We start from the raw sequence: 21,128 nt of genomic DNA, 5'->3' as shown, positions 1-21,128 counted from the left end.
CCAAGTCACCTCCAAAGGGGCTTCAGGGGACACAAAAGGGAGGGGGGAACTCTCCCACCATCTGAATTGATCCCCTAGGCAACACAGGCTTACGAGTCTGCAAGTCTGGAGTCCAGTGTTCTTGGGCTGGAATACCAATGGAAGCTTACTAACGTTGACTGCACACCTGTAATTGCCCTTGCATCCCTCGCCCCACTGGTGTATGAGTAGATGCCAGCATGGTTCCACAGTGACCCCCAACTTCGGGTTTCACTGCAGTGGAGCTGAGGGGCTGTTAAGTGCTGGTGCCTTTGCCCCCTCTGTCAGTGCAGGTGCCCTTTAGACCAGTGAAGGGGGCAAACACCCTCCACCACTCCCTATGTAGTTCGGGCCCCCCATCTGGATTGAGCTGATCATTTCTTGACTGTAACTCATCTGGCAGGTGTTTTGATATGTATAAAAAATAATTTTGCATGCTCTGAATTTAAGTCATATCCTTTCTGCTAGGTTCTTTTACAGTTCTTGAAGAAGGTGGTTAGTAATGAAAGGAAAAACAAAATGACTCTGTGGAATGTTTCCATGATCGTTGCCCCAAACCTCTTTGTCTACAAAGGCAAACGTGCAAACCAAGAAGAGATGCTAGCAGCAGCCACTGCAGCACGTATTGTGAGGCTTTTAATTAAATACCAGGATATCCTGTGGACGGTACGTGGAGGCTATCATCGATTTTTCGTTTTTTGGGGTGGTGGGATATCATCGGTTTATTGCAGGATTTCTGTTCCTTTAACATCCGGTACCTAGAAGAATAGGTGAATGTTGCATAACATGGAGATGCAGGCACAGAGATGTGAGTTAACTCCAGACTTCACCTAGTTACGGGACTGTGAAATTTTACTGATGCCAACAGTAAGTTTCAGCAAGGTTTGGGACAAAACAGAAAACAAACCAAACAAAAAGAACACCCCCCCTCAGTATATTCTGGCTTTCAAAAATAAAATCAACAGTGGTTTGATGCACAATTTTTTCGACTTAAATTTTTTTACTGCCTTATGTCATCATTTAAATTTTCAAGCTGCCAAATTCTGAATCCATCCCTCTGTAATTCAGTCTCTGTACTTTTCAGTACCATCTTACCAGAAAGATAACTTCTTATTCCTTCTGAAATAACAATCTCAGTCTTGTCTGCCACCAACAGTTTGCTCTATTGTATTCATATGTGAATATTTTTAGTCTGAATGTTATTCCTACAATGCATTCAGTCAATGCATACCTTTGATAGAGTATCATAAAACTACAAATGAAACAGAAAAAGACAATTAACTTAAACAACATTTTGAATTTTGCCAGTGAAAAAAGACTACAGTGTTGGAATGGTTGTTTACAGAGAAAGGTGAGTATATCTTAGCCTTGGTAATTTTTCCCTGGCTGAACATAGAAAGTTGGAAGTTATGCTTGTTAACTACCTGATTTTAGGTTTAACTGATACAATGTTAAAAGTTCACCACTATAGCTAAAATACCATCTAGCACAAGGCAACTGGGAATTTTATGGTTTGAATATGAAAAGAATACTATTACTCTTGTTTCCTTTCTATTGGGTGCAATGGTTATATGGCGAAAAGCTTGTCTCCTAAAGGGAAAAATGCTCCAATCTGATATTGTTGGCTCTGGTCACCTTTCTCCATGAAACTGTCCCTTATGTTCAAATCTCTATTCCGCCATGGGTCAGCCTTACTCTCCCAGTCTCACCCTGACAAGAGGGCTGTTGTCAGGTTAATGTGATGAGGGGACCAAGTCTGCTGGCTGATCTCCTTGGAGAAAGGATTGAATTAAATTCAAACAATAATAAAAGTGATTAGGTTTTAAATGGAATTCTTGCTTCTGTTGCAGGAATGAATGGTACAATTGATGGGGTAGTGTGAAAACACTTCCAAAATTATGTATCCCTTGTTTTCTGGGAGATGAAAGAAGATCTCTATTTCAAAGGCTGAAAATTTGAAAAATTTACAATAGGATTATATCAGGGATTCCAAGAGAAAAGGCTTTTAGGGAGTTATTATTCACGTATACACTTCTTTTTTCCTTCCATTTAGGTCCCAAATTTTATGATTTCTCAGGTGAGAAAAATGAATGAGGCTGCAATGAACAATACTAGGAGGCAGCTAATGTTTGACAAGGGTGTACGAAGGCTGTTGAGAAGAAAAACTATGGAAAGGGAACGGCCAGAAAAAACAGAGGTATACTTAGAACAAGAGACTATTATTGAACATTGATTTTTCATTAAAATCTTTATCTAAAGCAACTCAAAACAATAATATATAAAATATTGTTAATATTGACATTCTTTTAAAATAATATATGTTTATTAACCATTTCAATCATTACAATAAACTCATTAAATTCTATACAAACAAATCAGAACATCATAATGAACAAGATGTAAAGTTGATACTTATATGAACTATACATATGAATATATAAATTATAAATACATTAGCTTGAACAAATTTGAAATGAAGATCAAAAAAAGGAGTTATCTCTTAAACATAGACTGAAGGGAAATTTGGACATAACACTGTCCTTCTTCAGTTTCTCTCATTTCTACTCCTTGTGTGTAAAGTACCATCAATTCTCAGCCAACATATGGTGACACCAGCAAAGGGCTTTCAAGGCTCATGATTAAGCTGGTTTGCCATTGCCTTCTTCAGTAGGGTCTTCCTTGGAGGTCATCCTTCCAAGTTCCGACCCTGCTTATTTCCCAAGATCTGACAAGATCAGGCTATACCGTGCTGCCTTCCCTCCCTTCTACTCAGTGCTCCTCTTTCCCTAAAAAATCCCTTTCCTCCCAATCTAGCCCTTACCTCTCTCATATGAGAGTCTCCTCCCAACAATCTTTTGTATTTGTGCCTCCCAAAATGATCTGTTGTCTCCCTCCATGCCGTAGCATGCATATAGCATTTCATCCAACAACCACTACCTCCAAGACTAAGATGATGACCAAGGGATTAAAATAATCCATATATTCTGCTCAAATAGCCCATTAAACAAATGTTCCAAGACTCCAGCAATGCAAGTTGCTTGAGTTGCTTGCACCAGATATCTGCAGAGCAAAATACCAGACATGGAAATGAAATATGGAACTGGCAGGGAATTATGTCTTGATAAGTATGGTGACTTTTAGAGACTCAGAGAGATTTTTTTAAATGGAGTTATTCTCTGGTATTCAGTATAGGGTCAGTCCTAGGATCTCTTCATCCTTGTATCTTCTCTTCACCTGCTCTTCTCTGTGATGCTCCTGCACTTAATGACTAGTAGACAAGCCTTTATTGGCATTCCAAGTTACAATAAAACAATTGTCCATAAAAGACAGATAAATACACCAAATATTCAGAGTCTTATCAATAGTGTAGTCCAAATGAACTCATCAAAAGTGTCATACCTATGTACTTCTTTACAGACCAGACTGAAGACTTATCAACAGATCCTAAGTATCATAATAACATACAGTATTAAAATTTTACTATAAAACACAGAGTTTGTTGGGGTGGCATCAAATACAGAATAAGGGATAGGGGACAAGGAAATGGGTGAATAATCGATCTGACTCTAACAGCCTTCAATTGTTATACCATCTGACAATCGATAATAAGACTACGACATCTTTCTATGAGTCACCCACAGGTTATTTGACTTTGGATGACTGTGAACCTATAGGTTACTGGCAGAGGTAGGAACTGTATACGAGTAGCAAATAGTTAATATAACCAACATTATTGTTGTTATGATGCTAGCAATCTAATGCTTAGTATCCATCTAGAGTTGCGTCTATAACCTTTAAAAGATATTTTGCTAGTCTTTCGCAAAAGTAAGGATCAAGATTATCTAAGATTAAAGGAATCCTAAAAGCATCAGTTAAATGATTGTATAGGAGTGAAGTAATGATGGGTTGGGTCATTCTAATCTTGGCAAATCTTGCACAATGAAACAAAGTGTTCTCCATTGTCTCAACTTGGCCTGAGTTGCATGGGCATAGCCTCTTTTGTTTATCTATACGTTGGTATCTGCCTTTAAGGAGCATTCCTGCACTTAATGCTCATTTCCATTCTGTCTGCCTCTTATGCTTCCTTTAGGCCTTTTCTTCAGTTCCCACCCTCCACTTTGGTCTTTCAATCTGTCCTTTCTGTGCCATCACACCCAATGAACCAACAGACAATGAAGACTTACAAAATGAAATTATTTTCAAATGGTATAAAACAAATAATGTGACAGATTATACCTATGCTGACTTGAGCAAATAGTCACTTCCCTGTTTTTTTGCAGTCCGACATACCTGAAGGGGTCATAAGAGTTCATGCTCCACTACATTCAAAGGTTTCTATGGCAATACAGTTGAACAATCAAACAAAAGTCAAAGATATTGTGGCACGATTTTATTGTGAAAACAGGTGAGTAAAAGCATAAATAGGATATGTTGCTCACAGGATTATAGTTCAGTGACAGGACAAATATTTTGCACACTGTTTTTTCATACATGAATGTCAGTCTTGTTTATTTGTTTGAAGAACAACATGGGTTACAGTTTATTCGTTCATTCTGAGCCAGCACACTGACTGGTTAGCATGTTACAGTTTTGAAGATGTCAAGGCTAAAGTTTATCATCTTTTCCTGAATATCTGTTGTCAGTTGCCCTTTTATATAAGGCACATTCTTTAAAGCATGGCCTCAGGCTTTTTAGTGGAACAGCCTACAAGAACTGGCCACAGATCTTGATTTTACATTAAGGCTGCAGGAACACAGTTATTCTGGAGAAATTTTGGGACAGTCTACGAAAAGCAGGATATCCTGCTAGAGAGCCATGAAGTGCTTTTAGAGTGGTTTTTAAATATATATTTTTGATCTGTTGAGTCTTGAAATGCTCTAGAGAAAGGCAGGTATATAAATATTTGAAATAAAATTGAAACTGGAAGAACTCATCTAATTACTTCCCTGTACACCCAATTTGAAGCTTGACTCGCTGTTGCTTGGTTAGGGTCTCTCAACCTTTTTGAGCTTACAGGAACATTTCGAATTCTGACATAGCATAATGGGTGCAGACACAAAATGGATGCCACAAAATGGATGCTGTGGAAGGCAGGATCAGATACAAAATGACTGTCACAGCTTACCTTCAGTCATATATTGAAGATCAATGTGGCCAATTGAATCTCCAGTGGCCAGTTGAAAGCCTTGCTGTGGAAAAGTCCCACTTTGCTCCACCCACTTTCTAAAATCACTTGGTAAGTGCCCGGAAAGGTGTCTGAATCCCATGGCACTCATGGACACCACCATATTGGGGGGTCCTGTGCTAGATCATAGAACAGCCTCCAATAGTTTGTTGACATCAGGCACAGAATGGCTGTCTGGCCCTTTCCGCACAGCGGAAAGGGCGCCTCTCCTCCGGCAAAAATTGTACCGGTGGAGGGGAGGGGGCCATTTGCACGGGAGCATATGAGCAGCCCCCGCAGAGGCCAGCACAGAAGAGGCGGCTCCGCACAGACTGGAGAGCTTCAAGGACCCACCCATGCTGCCCTCCAACCTCCAGGGGTCAGAAGGCAGCATGGGCGGGTCTCAGCAGCCCTCCAGACTGATGCTGAAGGACGAGGTGAGTGGGGGGGACGGGAAAGCGGCACCTTCGGCGCGGTGCGGTTTGTACCGCGCCGATGGGAAGGCAGCGCTTTCCAAAAACCTCCCACGGGAGGTTTCCAAAAACCTCCCACGCCACTCGGGGCTGCACAGGATGGCGCTGCTGTGTTGCAGCAGCGCTGCCTGTGCGAACAGCTTCCCAGGGACCAGTGTTTTTCCGTCCCTGGGCCACTATTTTTGCCCTGTGCAGAAAGGGCTTCTGAAACTGTGGTGAATCAGTCTCCAAACTGTTTCATCATATGCCACGGTCAATAGTCACAGGAATTGCCTGTCATTCATAAATGCATTTTCTTTTCCATCATATGGCTAGACTAAGCTCAGTGTATCTGAGTTGTCTAAGAGCAAGCTGCCTTTAAATCATAGAACCAAACTAGGTATTATTGTTTTGGCAGCTGAAAACATGCAGGGGGGGACAAGATCGCCTGGTCTCACCGTGAGGAGCCCTTGCAGCATTTTTAAATGGTCAAATTCACCTCTAAACTGGCATCAGTATCCCCGGGCTGGACTCATGGATGCTGTAAAATCTAGTTTGACCTTAGTTGTTCCTGTTAGCATAGTGGCTCATTCTAATAAGTATAGTATGTTATGGCCCTGATCAATCCCACAAATATATATATATCATGGCAATATATTTTCTTCAAAAATCATATTGGCAGAAGCCAGTTGTCATACACTTCTCTGTGTAGGTAGCAGCATGTCCAAGGGTCACAGGTCTGCTTTACAAAATCTAATCAGGAGGATGAGTTGGAGGGCATGCTTGATTACCACACCTTGCTAAAATGCTGTAAGACAAAAGAATATGGAAAGCCACCTTAGTATCAGATACTGCATTTCCCTATCTCTTCTGGAAACCAGGTCAGCAACAGATGGTTGCTTCTTTGCATTTCCTCTACCCATTGTTATGTCTCTCCTAAACCACTCACCCTGTCCTAATCAAATGTCTCACCTAAATCTGAATAACATGGGCAGTTTCTCTACAGAGTTACTCTTCATAAAGCCATTCTGTGCTTCCTGATTTAATCTAAGAGCAATTGACCCCCATTGTCCCGGGTACTTAGAATAATAGATAGAGCTTTTTAATTAGCTCAAGCCAGCAAGTCCAGCATGGGAAATTCCAGAGAATTTAGGAAAATGACTTACCTGTCCCACCCCAAACTGTATAAAAATACAGTGCACCCAAAGTTCCATGTTCTTAATGCTGGTTCTTTACTCTAGCACTAGCTGGCTAGCTAGCCAGCTCCTGCTGCTGGTTTAAGTTCTCAATGCTGGCTCTCAATGCTGACTCAAGCCCTCCAGGCTGGCTTCAGCTGCTGCTGGCACCAGCTGCTGCTGGCCCCCACTCTCCATGCTGGCATAGGAATCCCTGCCTTCTACAAGAACTTCTTCAGCTGAATTTAGGTAACGTACAGTCCCTGCTTCCCCAACTCCCTGTGCTATCATCCCACCTATCTTCTCCTCCCTGTTTATATCTTAGGAACTGTGTGTATGTGCCTTGACTTCTTACTGTGTGATTGCTTGCAAACAAAATTTATATAAAAATATTTTAAACTGCAATTTGGTCTTTTGTGAATTCTCTGCAGATAAGTTTCAAGCCGTTTCTGGTATACATAATCTTAAAAGATCCCTACCCAGCCTGTCTCTCGCATTGCCAAGCCGAGTTATTTTCCCCATTGCTATTTTAAAACATATGTGTGCTGTTACACTCTTAGCAGCTGGTGGAGATTCCTTACAAATAAGTTCACAACCTGTGAAAGCTGGGTAACAAGTACAACATGGAGCGTGCCCTCTGTGCAGTTACATGTCTTTACTTTAGGATTATATAGGACACATTTTATTATCCTGACACAATAGGAAGAGAAATATCTGTATGAATTAATTTGTAAATGTCATCATACTTTAACTTTTAGTGATATGATTCCCCAGTGTTTTATTATATCTGGTCATTGACTGTAAATAAAGTCTTCTTCTTCTTCAATGTTTTATTCCCTCCGATTGTAGCCAAGAACCATCAGAGAACATGAAGATACAGATCCAAAGTTTACATGAGATTGGAGGAAATATAGGTATGTGTTCAAATTTAATAATAGCTAGCCTGTTACTTAGCATAGCAGATTAGACCTGTGGGTGGTACACAAGTGAAAAAGGAAAGCATGGGGTAGCAGTGAGAAACCATGGGTAGAAAAATGCACACACATGGGAGAGCATCATTTTTATTGATTTCTCCACTCCTGTAACAGCCCTATAACTCCCCTCTCATGCTATACCTGGGAGTCCCCCATCTCCCCAAAAGCAGCATTTCAGGAGGACTTTTGGATTGCAAGGGGAGTCCAGGCAGAGAAATTGTACTTATGTGCACAGAACATGAATAGGTTCCAATCTCAGATCCTCAGTTGCTCATCTAATGTTCCATTTCAGCACTATTGCTTTGCCAGTAGTACCTTAATTCCCCTGTCCCATTCCTGGACCCAGGAATTCAATCCCCCTTTTAAAATACCCTAGCTAAGACTGAGTCAGACCTTTGCAAATGGTAAAACCACTCCTGTAAAAGCTTTAGAGTTCATTTCAGTATAAAATAAAGGTTCAGGTATAAACATAATCCAAGTAAGTTGGTGCAGTAAAATAGCAAGATCTAATACTCATTTTCAAGTACACTGGCTGAGGATTCTATGGCTTGTGTGTGTGTGCTCTTCTATTGGTCAGGCTACTTTTTTTCATTTGGTCAGGATGTTAACACTCAATCCAGCTGTTTTGTTATGCAAATAAATCTTATAGCCTTTGATGTAGATTGAGGCCTTTTCTCATCCAACAGGATATTTACTCAAGTTTTATAGCTTAATCAAATGTTGCTAGGTATAACCCTTCTTATTCCATTCATTCCTGACACTTTGGATATTATTTTTATTAATAAATATCAGATATATATGGATAAATATTAATAATTTTGTTGTTTTTTGCATAGATGTAATGAGTTTCCAAAAGTAAAGAAAATTCTGAAACAATGTAAGGCCAGTTTTAGATGGGGGCAAAGAGGACATTGTGATGGCTTTGGAGAGAGACTATGTCAGTCCTTCTCCAGTCCATCCAATGAATCTTTGGGAGGCATCAGATTCTGCATAGCATTGGATCTGCAAATTTATGTGGGTAACATAAATCTGCTCACTGCCTATACAGAACAAAGTGGTCTGACCACAGCACTCTCTCCATAGAGATCAGGCTAATATCCACCACCATGTCAAAGATCAAATCTAATCTTCTTGGTGTATATGATACGGTACAAATTGAGAGAGTCCTGCCATAGAATACAACCAGATTTGTGGCCCATGTGGAGGCAGCCATGTCAGCATGCATGTTGAAATCCCCCAGAACTATCATCTCCAAGGAACTCTAAAACCACAGCATCATCATTTCCAACAGGCTTGGCAGGGTATCAACCGGTGCATTAGTCAGACAGCAAAACTCTCTTAAGTGTTCCACACCAGACCAGTACAATCAGTGCCTGGGATCTTTTGGATGGGGGGTGCCCTGAAGGAGAAAGGCTCCTGAATAAGCATTGTCATCCCTCCTCCAAACTTTTGAGACTGATGAAGAAACTTGGGGGGAGGGTTAATTTTTCAAGATGATTGTCTTGCCTTCCCATGCTCAAGAGATTTCTGCCCAGTTTTTAGATCTGGATTAATCTATAGTATTAATTTAGAACATGAACATGTGTCACATAGTATTTTAAAATTTTCTCCTATTTATCTTTCAGGACAGCACTGTTTGGACCCAGATGCTTACATGCTAGATGTTTACCATGCAAATTCTCAAGCAGAGTGGGTAATTAAACCAAAAATAAGTTGAATCTTTCAAAGACAACTTGGCAAAGCACTTTGAAAAATGCCAAAAGGTTGGAAGAAAAACCACCCTTATTGAGAACCACATTGCCAAGGATAAAACCAAAGTATTTGTGTATGGATCTAAACAACATGATCTAAAGTTTCTGCCTTCCAAACACATGACTTGAGAGCTGTTACTTCAGTTGTTCGTTGTAATTTATTTTGCTATGAGAATACTTTAACACTAGTTTTACTTGTGCCAGTTTTCAACCAATGTGAAGGGACACTAAAGGTTTTTTTTTCTTCTGTTGTGACACTTAAAAACCCAATGAACTCCAGTGTCATTCTGGATGACTAAGGACATAGCCATAAGTAGCAAGATACTGCAAAGGAATCACTAGATGTGGGAAGGGGGAATGTTCATCACTATGAACAATGGAGAGTGCCAAAACTCTATGACTACTCATTCCTGTTCAAAGGAAATCTTTTTATTGTCAAATGTTAATATTCAATACTTGTGTTTAATTGTATATTACTTGCTGCCAATGAGATGGAAAAACTACTGTAAAAGGTATTTTTACTGTTAATGTATTGTGCATGTATATATACACAACTGCATATGAGCAGTTTAGTGATATTTCTTTGATGATGTTACATTGCAACAATTAACACAAGTTAATTTGTAACTCATTCATTTCAAACTGTGTACCACTACAAGTTAATTGTTCTACATGCACCATTTTGAGAAGACTCAAAGACAGATGTTAGGATTTAACAGATGAATGCCTAAATTTGTCATTTAACTGGCAATTTTGTTAACTTAATAGCCATATATTAAATCGCTTGCTGTTTGTAAAATATGACTGTTTTTAGAGATGAGAACCATCCATTTCATTCAAAGCATTATTTTCCTTATTATTTCTTTTAATTTTGATCTAACAGTATTGAAAATCGCCTCATCTGGAAGGTTATGTGAAAATGGGGAAAATATTGAATGTTTGTCTTCATTATAGATGTAAAAGACAGCATGCTCTGGATGGAACATTATCGATTGTGGACACATTTTTAATCATGTTCATTAAAATGATGACTTTAAGCATGTACTTAAATATCTCTAGTCAAAATCAGTGGGGCTTAAAAATGATTAATATTGGCTGGCTCATAGTCTGTGTTGTACAGTCATACCTTGGTTTTCGTTGGTTTCGGTTTTCACCGATGGGATCCAGCCGTTTGTTCCCTTCGGTTTTCGTCGGTTGCCTCAGATTTGTTGGCATGCCAATGAAATCCGAGATGACTGTTGCGTAAGTAGCTACGCCACTTGCATTGCACCTGCGCAAACAGTATAGCCTCGGTTTTCGTCAGTTTCGTTTTTCACCGAAGTAATCCTAATGGATTACCGACAAAAACTGAGGTATGACTGTATGTATAAAATGCTGTCAAGACACAGCTGACTTTTGGCAGCCCAGTGGGTTTTTCAAGGGAAGAGACTAACAGAGATGGTTTTCTATTGCCTTCCTCTGAATACTGACTCTGGTGTTCCTTGGTGATCTTCCATCCAAGTACTAGCCAGGGTTTACCCTGCTTAGTTTTTGAGATCTGATGAGATCTGATGATGGGGCCATCTAGGTCCGGGCCAAGGCCAGTATTACAGTAAACTAAATGCTTTAGGGAAATTAAAACTGAAGGAGGTATGCATGGTGAATACTGGGAAACATTACCTGAATGTTGCAGTAGGTGGAAACTAGTTTTACTGCATGAACCTATATTTTCATATTTTAAAATTCTCATCTCTACAGACACTGTAATTTTTAGAAATCCTTATAAACGCAAGGCATATTTAGAGATATTGGAAACATTTAGTACACAATTGATGTGTTGTGGCTTGTTTTATCAGTCATTCCATGAAGCTATAAAAAGAAGGGAGGAACAATCTTTGGGGTGTATTTGGTCAAATATGTGACTAACAGTTATCACAGATGCTCCAACTTTGTATGGATTTTACATATCGCAGGGAGGGAATCCTGTGTTTTGGCTGAATTCAATATTATGTACCACTGTAATATATTTAGACTGTCAGTGAAATGTTTAACTTGTTCAGAGGTCCATAATGCAGAAATGGGACACATTTTACACTCCAAAAGAGATGAATTGTCTTAATATAGATTTGTGTTTCAGAACATACCATCAAATACGAAGAAAAGTACTGGAACATTCTTTTTATATTTTTAATGTCTTAATACTGAAAACTACCTCACTGTGGTTCGTTTAAAAAATGTTCCAAGCCTTTGGCACTGATTCAGAGAATTGCATTTGGCTGTTCACTGGTCAGGTAATCAGCTCAGTCAGCAGATTTTTGTTGCAAAAATGTCTTCAGTCTCCAGCCCTAGTGCTGATGATGGATGCTTTTTAGTTGGCTGCTGCAGGTGCCAGTTCCAGTCCATCTCTGAAAGTACACACACACAATACTGGATTTGGGATACAGTCCTGGGAATCTCACACTTGGCAGAAGTCTTGCTAAGTTTTTGAGGTAATAGGAAACCATCTCAAAGTTTTGACTTCACTTCCTGGATCAAAACATATTTTCATTACAGATCTATCTAATTATTGTTGTATTTTACATTTTTATTGGGACTAGCGACAAAATGTCACAAATGGAGAAGGGCAAAGCATAAATAAAGTAAATCTTTTTCCTCCACTCATGCAATGTACCTGACTTCAGATTTTTCATTGGGATTGTAACTGTTTTTATTATTTGCAGCCTCTTCTTTTATGAGTCTTAAAAATGGTACCAGTAATGCACAAAAGGTACAGTGATTGTGAAAGGTTTGCTATGGTTTTCAAATCTATCCAGCTTTCATTGTTGCATTGCTTTATTGTCTAAACCTCGTTGTAATCATTTTTCCTTTGGTACATCACCAAACGTTTCCCTATGGTTTCCTTAACCATCTACAAAGACTCTCTAATGCAACCATGTTAATACCCGTACTTAAACTGTTGGGGTAGGAATTGGGAACCATCTCCTCCCACCTCAGGGAACAGTTCTTTCCCAGTACAGGAGTTAGGTACAAGTTCCTCTTCAACTGGGTGAGGAGATTGCACAGTTGAAGGGTATTGCTAAACAGCTATGCTTCTGCAGTTACAGTATTGGGGCATGCAGACTTTTGCTCACTGGATCATTAATGGTTTGGGGGAGAGGGCAATTCATTCTTCTTAAGCTATTCTGGCTAATGTCCCTACTGGGTTCACAGATAAAGTGCTTCATTGCATGCATCCATTTAGCCCAAATTTCTCTCTGACTTTTAGCCCTAGCCTGAACTGGAAAGCCAGTACTTGCTTCCCTCTAGCTTAATTTAGAGCTCAGATGGCTGAGAATTTGCACGTTGACTGCTTTCATGCTGCCAACATTTGCATGCAGAGTGTCCCTTCAGTTAGTTTGGAAAGGTAAGAGAGGGATTGCCCTCCTCACTCAGCAGGGCCCTATAGAACCCACTCCTGTTTGGCTACCTCCCTTTCCATCAAATTCCTTGTTCTTCCTTTTCTTCTGCCTTCCAGATTTTGCAACAGCCCCCCCCCCCAAGTCTCTTGCCTTTCTCCAGCGACTCTGTTTAAAAAGAAATACAAATCTGAAGATGTCTTTCAGGAACCAGAAGGACTTCCTTTCTCATTCCAGGTTCTCCAAACTCTTTGTCTCACAGGTAAGGCCACTACCAGTAACCCTCAGTGAGCCTCCCCTGCCCCCACAGCAGACACAGGCAGAACATAAAGGAAAGGGCACAGTTATCTTCCCAAGCTGTTGAGCGCAGACTGCAAAATGAAACGGGAGAGTGGACAAAGTCCCAGCCTGCTGGAAATCCAGAGGTAGACGTATGAAAGTCTGGCTTGCCAGTTGGAGCTCCCATTCGATCTGGTGATCAACACCTGATCTTGGGCTGTGGAGATTGATGGCAGCTGCAGGCAGAAAGCTTCACCCAGTCCGCTTCACCTGCAAGTTCACATGCAGCAGTACCCATCCTTATATTGTATCATTGTACTGTCAGCACTCCAGAGGAGGGATCCTGCCCTGCCTCCATGAGAGGATGACTCATGTTTGCACCAAGGTTGACCCCAGCAGCCAAGATGTGCCACAGCCCACTGCCGAAGGGGGCCAGGAGAGCACCGCTGCTGACACCCCCCCACACACATACCCAGTCCAACTTTGGCACCTTTCTAAAATGCTGGAGGCACGTGTGGTCAGGAAGCTGGTCCAGCAGCCACAAGAGCCTCTGCTGCCCAGTTCCCCTGCAACTTCTTGGGCCAGAGTGGAACAGTGCAGGAAAGAAGAGGAAGGGAAGCTCGCTGTTTTGTTTTGCCTGGTGGGAGAGCGGGTGTTGCATGGAGCTCCAGGGAGGGAATGGCTACCAAAGGGCATTACTTCCTTGGGATTTCTGGGGCTGGACACCAGGGAAATGGGCATTTGGTGTCTGGATTCCAACCACATTAGAAGGATTGCTTTCTGGTATATTCTTTGGCTTTTAATAGCTCGCCAAGGGGGAAGTGCGAAACTGTTTTCTTTCTTCCCTTTTCCCCATTGCCTATTCTAAATTTTATTCCAAGACTGAAGAAAGTTGAATTTTCTAATTCTGAATACAGAATTGGGGGTGGGGATAGGAAGAGGAGAACAAGGCAAGCACTAGAACCCTGCCCCCCCGGCAGATCATCCTGCTAGAAATACGGTCCAGAAAGAAGTGACGGATGGATTTACAATTCTACTTGGATCTTTTGGTGAAAAAGAATATAGTAGTACCAACACTTTGTGGAAGTGAAATATTTCCATTAACCATCTGTCATAAATAGTATGATTATAAAGAGTAAATTGAGAGAATTTAGGAATCACATGGTATATGTAACTAATCCACGACAAAAAAAATTAAACTTGATCCACACCTTGTCCATCTTTTGTTGTCCATATTTTAAGTACACAGATTCCTGGAAAAGTGTGATATAAAAGTAGACTATATAATCCATTCAATTGGAATGTTTCAATACATGCTACTGTATGTCTGTAAAATGAGCAATTATGTTTTGGCATACAGGTTTAAACAGGAAGTTGGAGAGTAAAGGTTTTTGGCCATGAGAAAAAATATTGTGTTCGTTAGTATATCCATCAATTCCATTTGTTGTCAAAAATCTATAGCGTTTAACATTGTGTTGCAGTAGAAATTCAGTTTGAGTTTGATTGGCCTGTTGAAATAAGTTCTCAAGCTCTCAAGCTTAATTGTTTTGTTCTTATAAATACAATCTTTCTTAGAGCTTTTTTTCTGTGCTGTCTTGGCTCTGAGATGTTTAAGTGGTAATCAACCTTATTGATTTTTCACCTAATGTGAATTCTGGTCCATGTCACATAGAAGTAATATTAGGTCATGAGATCAGAGGTTTATATCATATATCAAAGATTTATGTCTTCTGAATTTATCAATGACCTCAGCTGATTAACAGTATTTCCTTACATCTGTCCACAAAGCACTTGTAACCAGACATCATCATTGTCCTTAATTAAAAACAGGTAGAAGGTTTTTCATGGCCTTCTCTCCAACTTTCCGATTACATGTTGAATCGCTACTTATTTTGTATGGACTATTCTGGAAACATCTCTTAGGTAAAATGGTTCAGTCCAGTATTATGGATTCAACTGATCAAGTAAGCTAAACTCCGTGTTAAGTGGGAAAGTTGAAACTGTTGCCCATGTTTACTGCATTGCTCTTTCATGATTCTCTTACTGTTGTCCTCCAAAACAAAACAAAAATGGCAGATATCTTGTTCTCTTATGCCTAATTTTGCGCAGCTGTGAGAGTTTATCACAGTTCTGTATTAATTTAAATATATTTGTTATTTTTTAATATCATCTATGTAACTTTTATTAATGTAAGCATTTCTGGTACTATATTTTTGTGCTGATCTTTGACCATAATAAATACATTTCGTTAATTCATTCACAGTGCCATTAGTAGACCCGAGTTTATGACTGCTGTGCTCCCACTACTGTAGGTAGACAAATAATTGTTACCACTCTTACCCATATAACATATTTTCATATGTCCTGCTTCAGCCTAGATCAATCAAAGTGGGTAAGCAACCTGACCTAGCCTGTCCCAGCTTCTGTCTGAGCTGTTTTTCTGTGCTGAATACAATACCAGCAGCATTACTATCAGTTTACCCAGATAAGGCACATTTTACTTCAATGGTGTAGGCTGAATATATTTCAAAGTTTTTATTACTAGCTCCCTACTGAATTCCTCTGCGCTGTATCACACATTGAAAATTTGCTGACTTGCTGTTTTACAGGTGCAATATGCACTCAAAACCACAAAGGCCTGTTTTTATTGTGTGGGGCCCCAATTTTACAATATTATTATTTTTAAAAAATGTACATCAAATGAAATACTGTCAAGTATTCAACAGAAGATAAACTGTAAACACCGATCTAATAGAAGAGAATGTTCACCAACAATAAAAGACAGTACTAGGTTAATGCTGTTAATGTTTTAGTGGAGGTATGTGTTGTACAGAGAGGTTTTAATTAAAAATACCATCATCGAAGTTCTAGCTAAAATGATGTGTCCTGAGTTGGAAAATATATGGCAAACATTTTTTAGAAATCTGTTTTCATTATAAACAGATGAAATATCTCTGAAGAGAGAGACTTTGCCCTTCCATCTAGTGCTCAGCCCCTGGGCAGGAATGTGGCGCAACGCCATGAATGTCAAAGGCTTCACTGAAGTCAAAGGATTCCACGTGTTGGCCCTTTATCAGCTGGAGGTTTCTCAAACAACCCTGGAATGAACTCTTACTGGTCAAGCAATTTTGTTTTACATCAGCTGAAACACAAACGAAAAGACATGGTGAATTAGTTTAGCATCTGAAGAGGATTAAAACTGCACTTGAAAAACTGAATTGACTGGGTAACCATTACAAATAATTATTCAAAAATTAATTGCAGAATAAAAATTAAAAATTCTACCCTTGTTTCTAAAATGTCAATACAATTATGTGTGTGTGTGGGGGGGGGGGGTGTTGCCCTGCAAAGCCTCTGAGATTGGGAAATTAGGTGCTAATAGGAGAATCCCAATCAAACTGAAAACACAAGAGGCCATAATGGGGCGGGCATGCAGCCACAGCTCCTGTGAAGCTTTTGGGACCCATTCTGAGGGCATTATAATCATCAAATAAATTCAGTTTGGGTTCACTGAAAGCCCTAGGTTCTATGGACAAGGAAAACAGATCACGCTCTGCCACCAGAGTCAGAGGTTTTCACAATCCTCTCCATTCCAAAGAATTGTTCATATGAGACTTTTGCCACTAGTCAGCAAAACAAAGAAGAACGAGAGAAGGAAGGGAAAGGAGTGAAGCTTTTATTTGCATTTGAAGGTAGGGAAAAATGACATACCAGGATATCCCCCTACATAGATGGGGTTGTTTGTATCCGCAGAGGTTGATTGCATATGTGGATTATCTGCCTGAACCAAGTTCCCATCAACTACCAAAGCAATCTGATGCTTGCTTTTGTTCGCTTGCAGTTTATGCCATCGCCCATCACACAAACTAGCCATACTTTTTGGTTCATAAGTGGCTGTTATTCTTCCAGCTCCATTGTTGACACTGAATAAAACCTATGTAAACAGTCAAATGACAATAAAGATAAGAGACAAGGAAAACAAATGGTGCTATCAACCTAACAAACTGTGAGAAATCTATGACATCTCATTCATAGAAATACTACCAGACAGGACAGTCCAGACAACTTTATTAATCAACCCTCATTCAGACACTTCACAGAGCTTTGGGGAATGGGACTCAAATGCTGCTTCAGTTACACTGTTCATTGATATTCTAAATATACATAGGCAGAGATCATAAATGTGTATATGTGTTTCTTTCCCTGAGACCATACACATCCAATCCACAGAGTTAAATAAATAAGAGATTTTATTTATGGCTTAAACACACATTGGAAAGATACACATAGACAATTACAAAGTTTCTCCACACCAAGTCTCGACACAAGTGTTCAGAATTCTTTGTGTTGTTGACTTTCTCCCAGCCAGCAGAAGGCTGCTGTTCTGCTACACACTGGCTTAAGCTTCCAGGTGCTTACCCAGTTCTAAAGTGGCAGAAGTGGCACTGGTATGTCTGTGCCTGGGGAAGGTGTTCTTCTCCAGATAGAGACCATCCTTTACAACCGGCAGGGAGAACTGCTAGCCCTATGATGTGTTAACATATCTTGCCCTGGAGTACAAACGGGGTGGAATCTGAAAAGAGGAACAGTCCTTGTCTGGAGTAATCTTGAAGTGTGTTGGGGGAGATGTTGATCCTGTGTATTTTACTATGAAGGATGATAGAGAATAATGCTAAAATGGTTGCTAATGTATCAATGCGAGAGCATCACATTAGACCAGATATACCATGTATTTTAAATACCTAGTTAGTAACTATCCTTTAGTTTGTTTGTTTTGCTTTGTATACCTAGATCTGTTGTTTAATTAGAATGATAAACCTCAGGCAACCCACAAGAGGGGCTGGATTTTATCAGAGGTGGTGGCAGTGGCAGAAAAGCTGCTAGATTGCCCCAAATAGGTAACAGAACTTATGACATGAACTAATGGTTTCAACTGTCAGTCTCTCACCCACATTCTATCAGCTCCCATTAGTCACTTTCAGGAAGAGGCAAAATTTACAACATTGTAGTGCTTGGTAAAGATATAAATCAACAGCTTAACAGTACTTTCTAATGCCACACAGTCAAAAATGGTTCAAGTTTCAGCCCCTCTATTGAACAGAAATACTGATGGGCACCTCCTATTTATAGAATTTTTTGCTTCTGTAATGTATATCACCTTCCTAAATCATAACTTGATATTTTCTTGATATTTTCTTTCTTAATTGATATTTTTTTTCTTAATTGGTTGCAAAAGGTGTGAAGAGATATTTCATTTGCCTAAAAGTTTTTATATGATACTACTAAGATATGATACTATATATCTACTTCTGAACTGGGCCATTTAGTGTGGATCAAAGAATCCATACAGAGCCATTGACAGGTAGGGGGAATTTCTTTACAACCCCCAGGTTTGCAGAAGAGCTTTAAAAAAAACATTGGAGGATTAAAACTCTTTTTCCAAAGAAACTACATCAGTGGCTTTTAAAATAATAATAATAAAACAGGCAAGAAAGGTAATTCCATGAAAGTTTCAATAAATGGAAAATATTCCAAGTAACCAAAAATAGCGCTTACAAGATGCTTTGGATGAAATAACATTTATTCAGAAAATTTCAAAAATGGCGTATATTTTCCTTCTTCAGTAATATATTATTTGGCAAAGAAGCTGAAAGGTTTTAAACAAAGTAATTAACCTTTAGATTTCTCTAATTTTTAATATGTTCTGTTTATTATTTTTGATAACTACAGTTTCTCTTTGCTTCATTCAAGTCCCCAAAGGAATCATTCCTTGCATTACGGTTGGTTTCTTGCACAATTGAAGAGAAGGTTGCAAAATCAGTTTCGAATATACAAGAATAAAATCAGATTCATTAGCAGGGAAATCCCTCACTCATAATAGTATGCATACAGCAGCTGATTTAAGCCATTTTCAACCTGCCCTTTTCTAGTGAAGGATTCAAGGTGGCTAATGATAGCTAGAAGCAATACAAATGGATGCTAGTTAAAAACCAATTAAAATACTAGTTGCTACCAGAAAATACAGAATACATCTATCCTCCATTATTCTCTTAAATACTTCCACTTTCCACTGCTTCCTTAAAAATTTAACTGGGTGCCTTCCTGACATTCAGGAAGGACATTACACAATGTGGGAAGCCCTCAATCAGAAGACTCTGGACTGAGTAGTGGCAGTTTTAATATGTCTGTGGGAGGGGATAGAAAAGAGACCCCATCAGAGAACTGGAGCTGCCAACTGGGAGAGATGGCATGGCAATATGGCAATAAAGATCATTAATACTATGAATCAGCACCTTCAAGCAGGAGAAAAACTGGCAACAAATGCAATGGTCTTGAAATAAGTACCATAGAAGTTTGCTCCAGATGATAACTGAGCTGCTGCATTTTGAATCAACTGAAGACTAGGGCCTTTTGCACACCTAAGGCTGTTTGCTTCACAGTGGGGTTTTCCCATGTTTTTCTGTTTACACAAGAGATTGGGTTTCAGTACTCACTGAAGTACTCATTCTCAAGACCATTCAATAGAGACAAGCTGGTTTAAAACAAAAATGTTTATTTGCAAGGAAGGCATCTTTTACAACAATCAGGGCCAAACTGAAACACACAGATGATAGGGGAGGAGCAGCATCTTCTGGACGATCAGAAGGGCTTTGCTTTTTGTGTGTTTTCAAATGCTACAAGGAACCTGTCTGTTGAACTATCAGATGCCAGGAATAAAGAAGGGGGGGGGAGCCTCCCCAAATGTAGTTTGACTTTCGTGCAAACTCCATTTGAGAGGCTGCCTCCTCCTCCCCTCCACTTTTTTCTGTGGCATCCAATAGTTCAATAGACCAGTCCCTTGCTCCAGCATTAGATCTACAGAACTTAAACACACACGCGCACACACAAAGCAAAGCCCTTCTGATTGTCGAAGGCTTTCATGGCCGGATTCAACTGGTTGTGGTGGGTTTTCCGGGCTGTGTGGCTATGGTCTGGACCACAACCACACAGCCCGGAAAACCCACCAGTCCTTCCGACTGTTTAGAAATAGTCGCCAAAAAAGTGGGGAAAACTGTTGCTGGGTGAACAGGAGAAGGGAGAAAGGAGCAACAAGCCCAGATAGAGAATTACACTTCCAGTTTAGCTGTTTTGCTTCACGAGGAAAAGCAAAGCAACAGGAAAAGTTGTGTTTTGCCAGCATTTGGAAACTGGACAGCTTCTTTGCTCTGCCCTGTGGTAGCTTCAAAAAGGGTAAGAACTACTGCATAAAGGAAAGTATACAGTGAAGAAAAGATAAGCTGGTTGAGAGGCAGAACGTAAGTGCATAAATGACCTAGGTTAACTTACAGCAACTGCGAGGATAGACACATGCAGAGTATGCTACAATGGTAGCCTTGATTACTCTAGAATGGTTCAGAGTGGCTAGGATGGCTATGAGTAGATAAGAGGCTAACCTCTACACCAAGCTCAAAACTTACCTTGCCATTTATAATCTCCAGCCCAATGGCATCTACTTTAGCACTGCTGATTCCAAGGAGAACTCCATTTGCCGAAGTAGTGCGGAACTCAAATGTGATATTAACATCAGATCGAACTTTATAACCCTCTTTAACTAAAAAACAAAACAAAACATGGTTTGGTTTTGCAAAAGAAAGAATAAATTAAAGTTAACTTCTATTCTTCTTTTATATTTTATATTATATTTCTCTAGCTTTCCACTGGTCTTCTGTTAAAATAAGGCTGAATGTATCCACGTAACTATCCCCAAGCAATTAATGCAGCAGTTATATTTTTTCACCTAGACAACAGTCAGGTGACAAAAAGTGTCCCATCCATCCTGCCAAGTAGTTAGCACAAGGACAGAACTAGAAATAAGCGGAGGAAAGAATAAATATATTATGGAATAATTAAGTGTTGGTTTTATTACTTTTATTCCACGTTATTATTTTTAAAACATTCATT

The 21,128-nt window shown here is 39.7% G+C and overlaps 2 protein-coding genes across 2 annotated transcripts in view; one reads left to right on the top strand and one right to left on the bottom strand.

The window, feature by feature from the left end:
- ARHGAP28 (Rho GTPase activating protein 28) overlaps nucleotides 1-12,179 on the top strand; it is an 82,483-nt gene extending 70,304 nt beyond the window's left edge. The window contains exons 11-15 of the mRNA XM_048508451.1: nucleotides 487-684; nucleotides 2,072-2,215; nucleotides 4,299-4,423; nucleotides 7,659-7,723; nucleotides 9,409-12,179. Of these exons, the coding sequence (XP_048364408.1) occupies nucleotides 487-684; nucleotides 2,072-2,215; nucleotides 4,299-4,423; nucleotides 7,659-7,723; nucleotides 9,409-9,500 (624 nt within the window). The 3' untranslated portion in view covers nucleotides 9,501-12,179. The remainder of the gene's footprint in view (nucleotides 1-486; nucleotides 685-2,071; nucleotides 2,216-4,298; nucleotides 4,424-7,658; nucleotides 7,724-9,408) is intronic.
- Nucleotides 12,180-15,983: 3,804 nt separating this feature from the next.
- The window catches only part of LAMA1 (laminin subunit alpha 1), a 135,038-nt gene continuing 129,893 nt past the window's right edge, over nucleotides 15,984-21,128 (bottom strand). The window contains exons 61-63 of the mRNA XM_048508450.1: nucleotides 20,645-20,778; nucleotides 16,899-17,121; nucleotides 15,984-16,329 (exon numbers count right to left, since the gene is read on the bottom strand). Coding sequence (XP_048364407.1) covers nucleotides 16,169-16,329; nucleotides 16,899-17,121; nucleotides 20,645-20,778 — 518 coding nt within the window. The 3' untranslated portion in view covers nucleotides 15,984-16,168. The remainder of the gene's footprint in view (nucleotides 16,330-16,898; nucleotides 17,122-20,644; nucleotides 20,779-21,128) is intronic.

This window comes from Sphaerodactylus townsendi, linkage group LG09 (genome assembly GCF_021028975.2).
Source record: "Sphaerodactylus townsendi isolate TG3544 linkage group LG09, MPM_Stown_v2.3, whole genome shotgun sequence".
Taxonomy (NCBI): Eukaryota; Metazoa; Chordata; class Lepidosauria; order Squamata; family Sphaerodactylidae; genus Sphaerodactylus; species Sphaerodactylus townsendi.
Note: the sequence above shows the minus strand (reverse complement) of the source record. Positions and strands in the feature narration are given on the sequence as shown.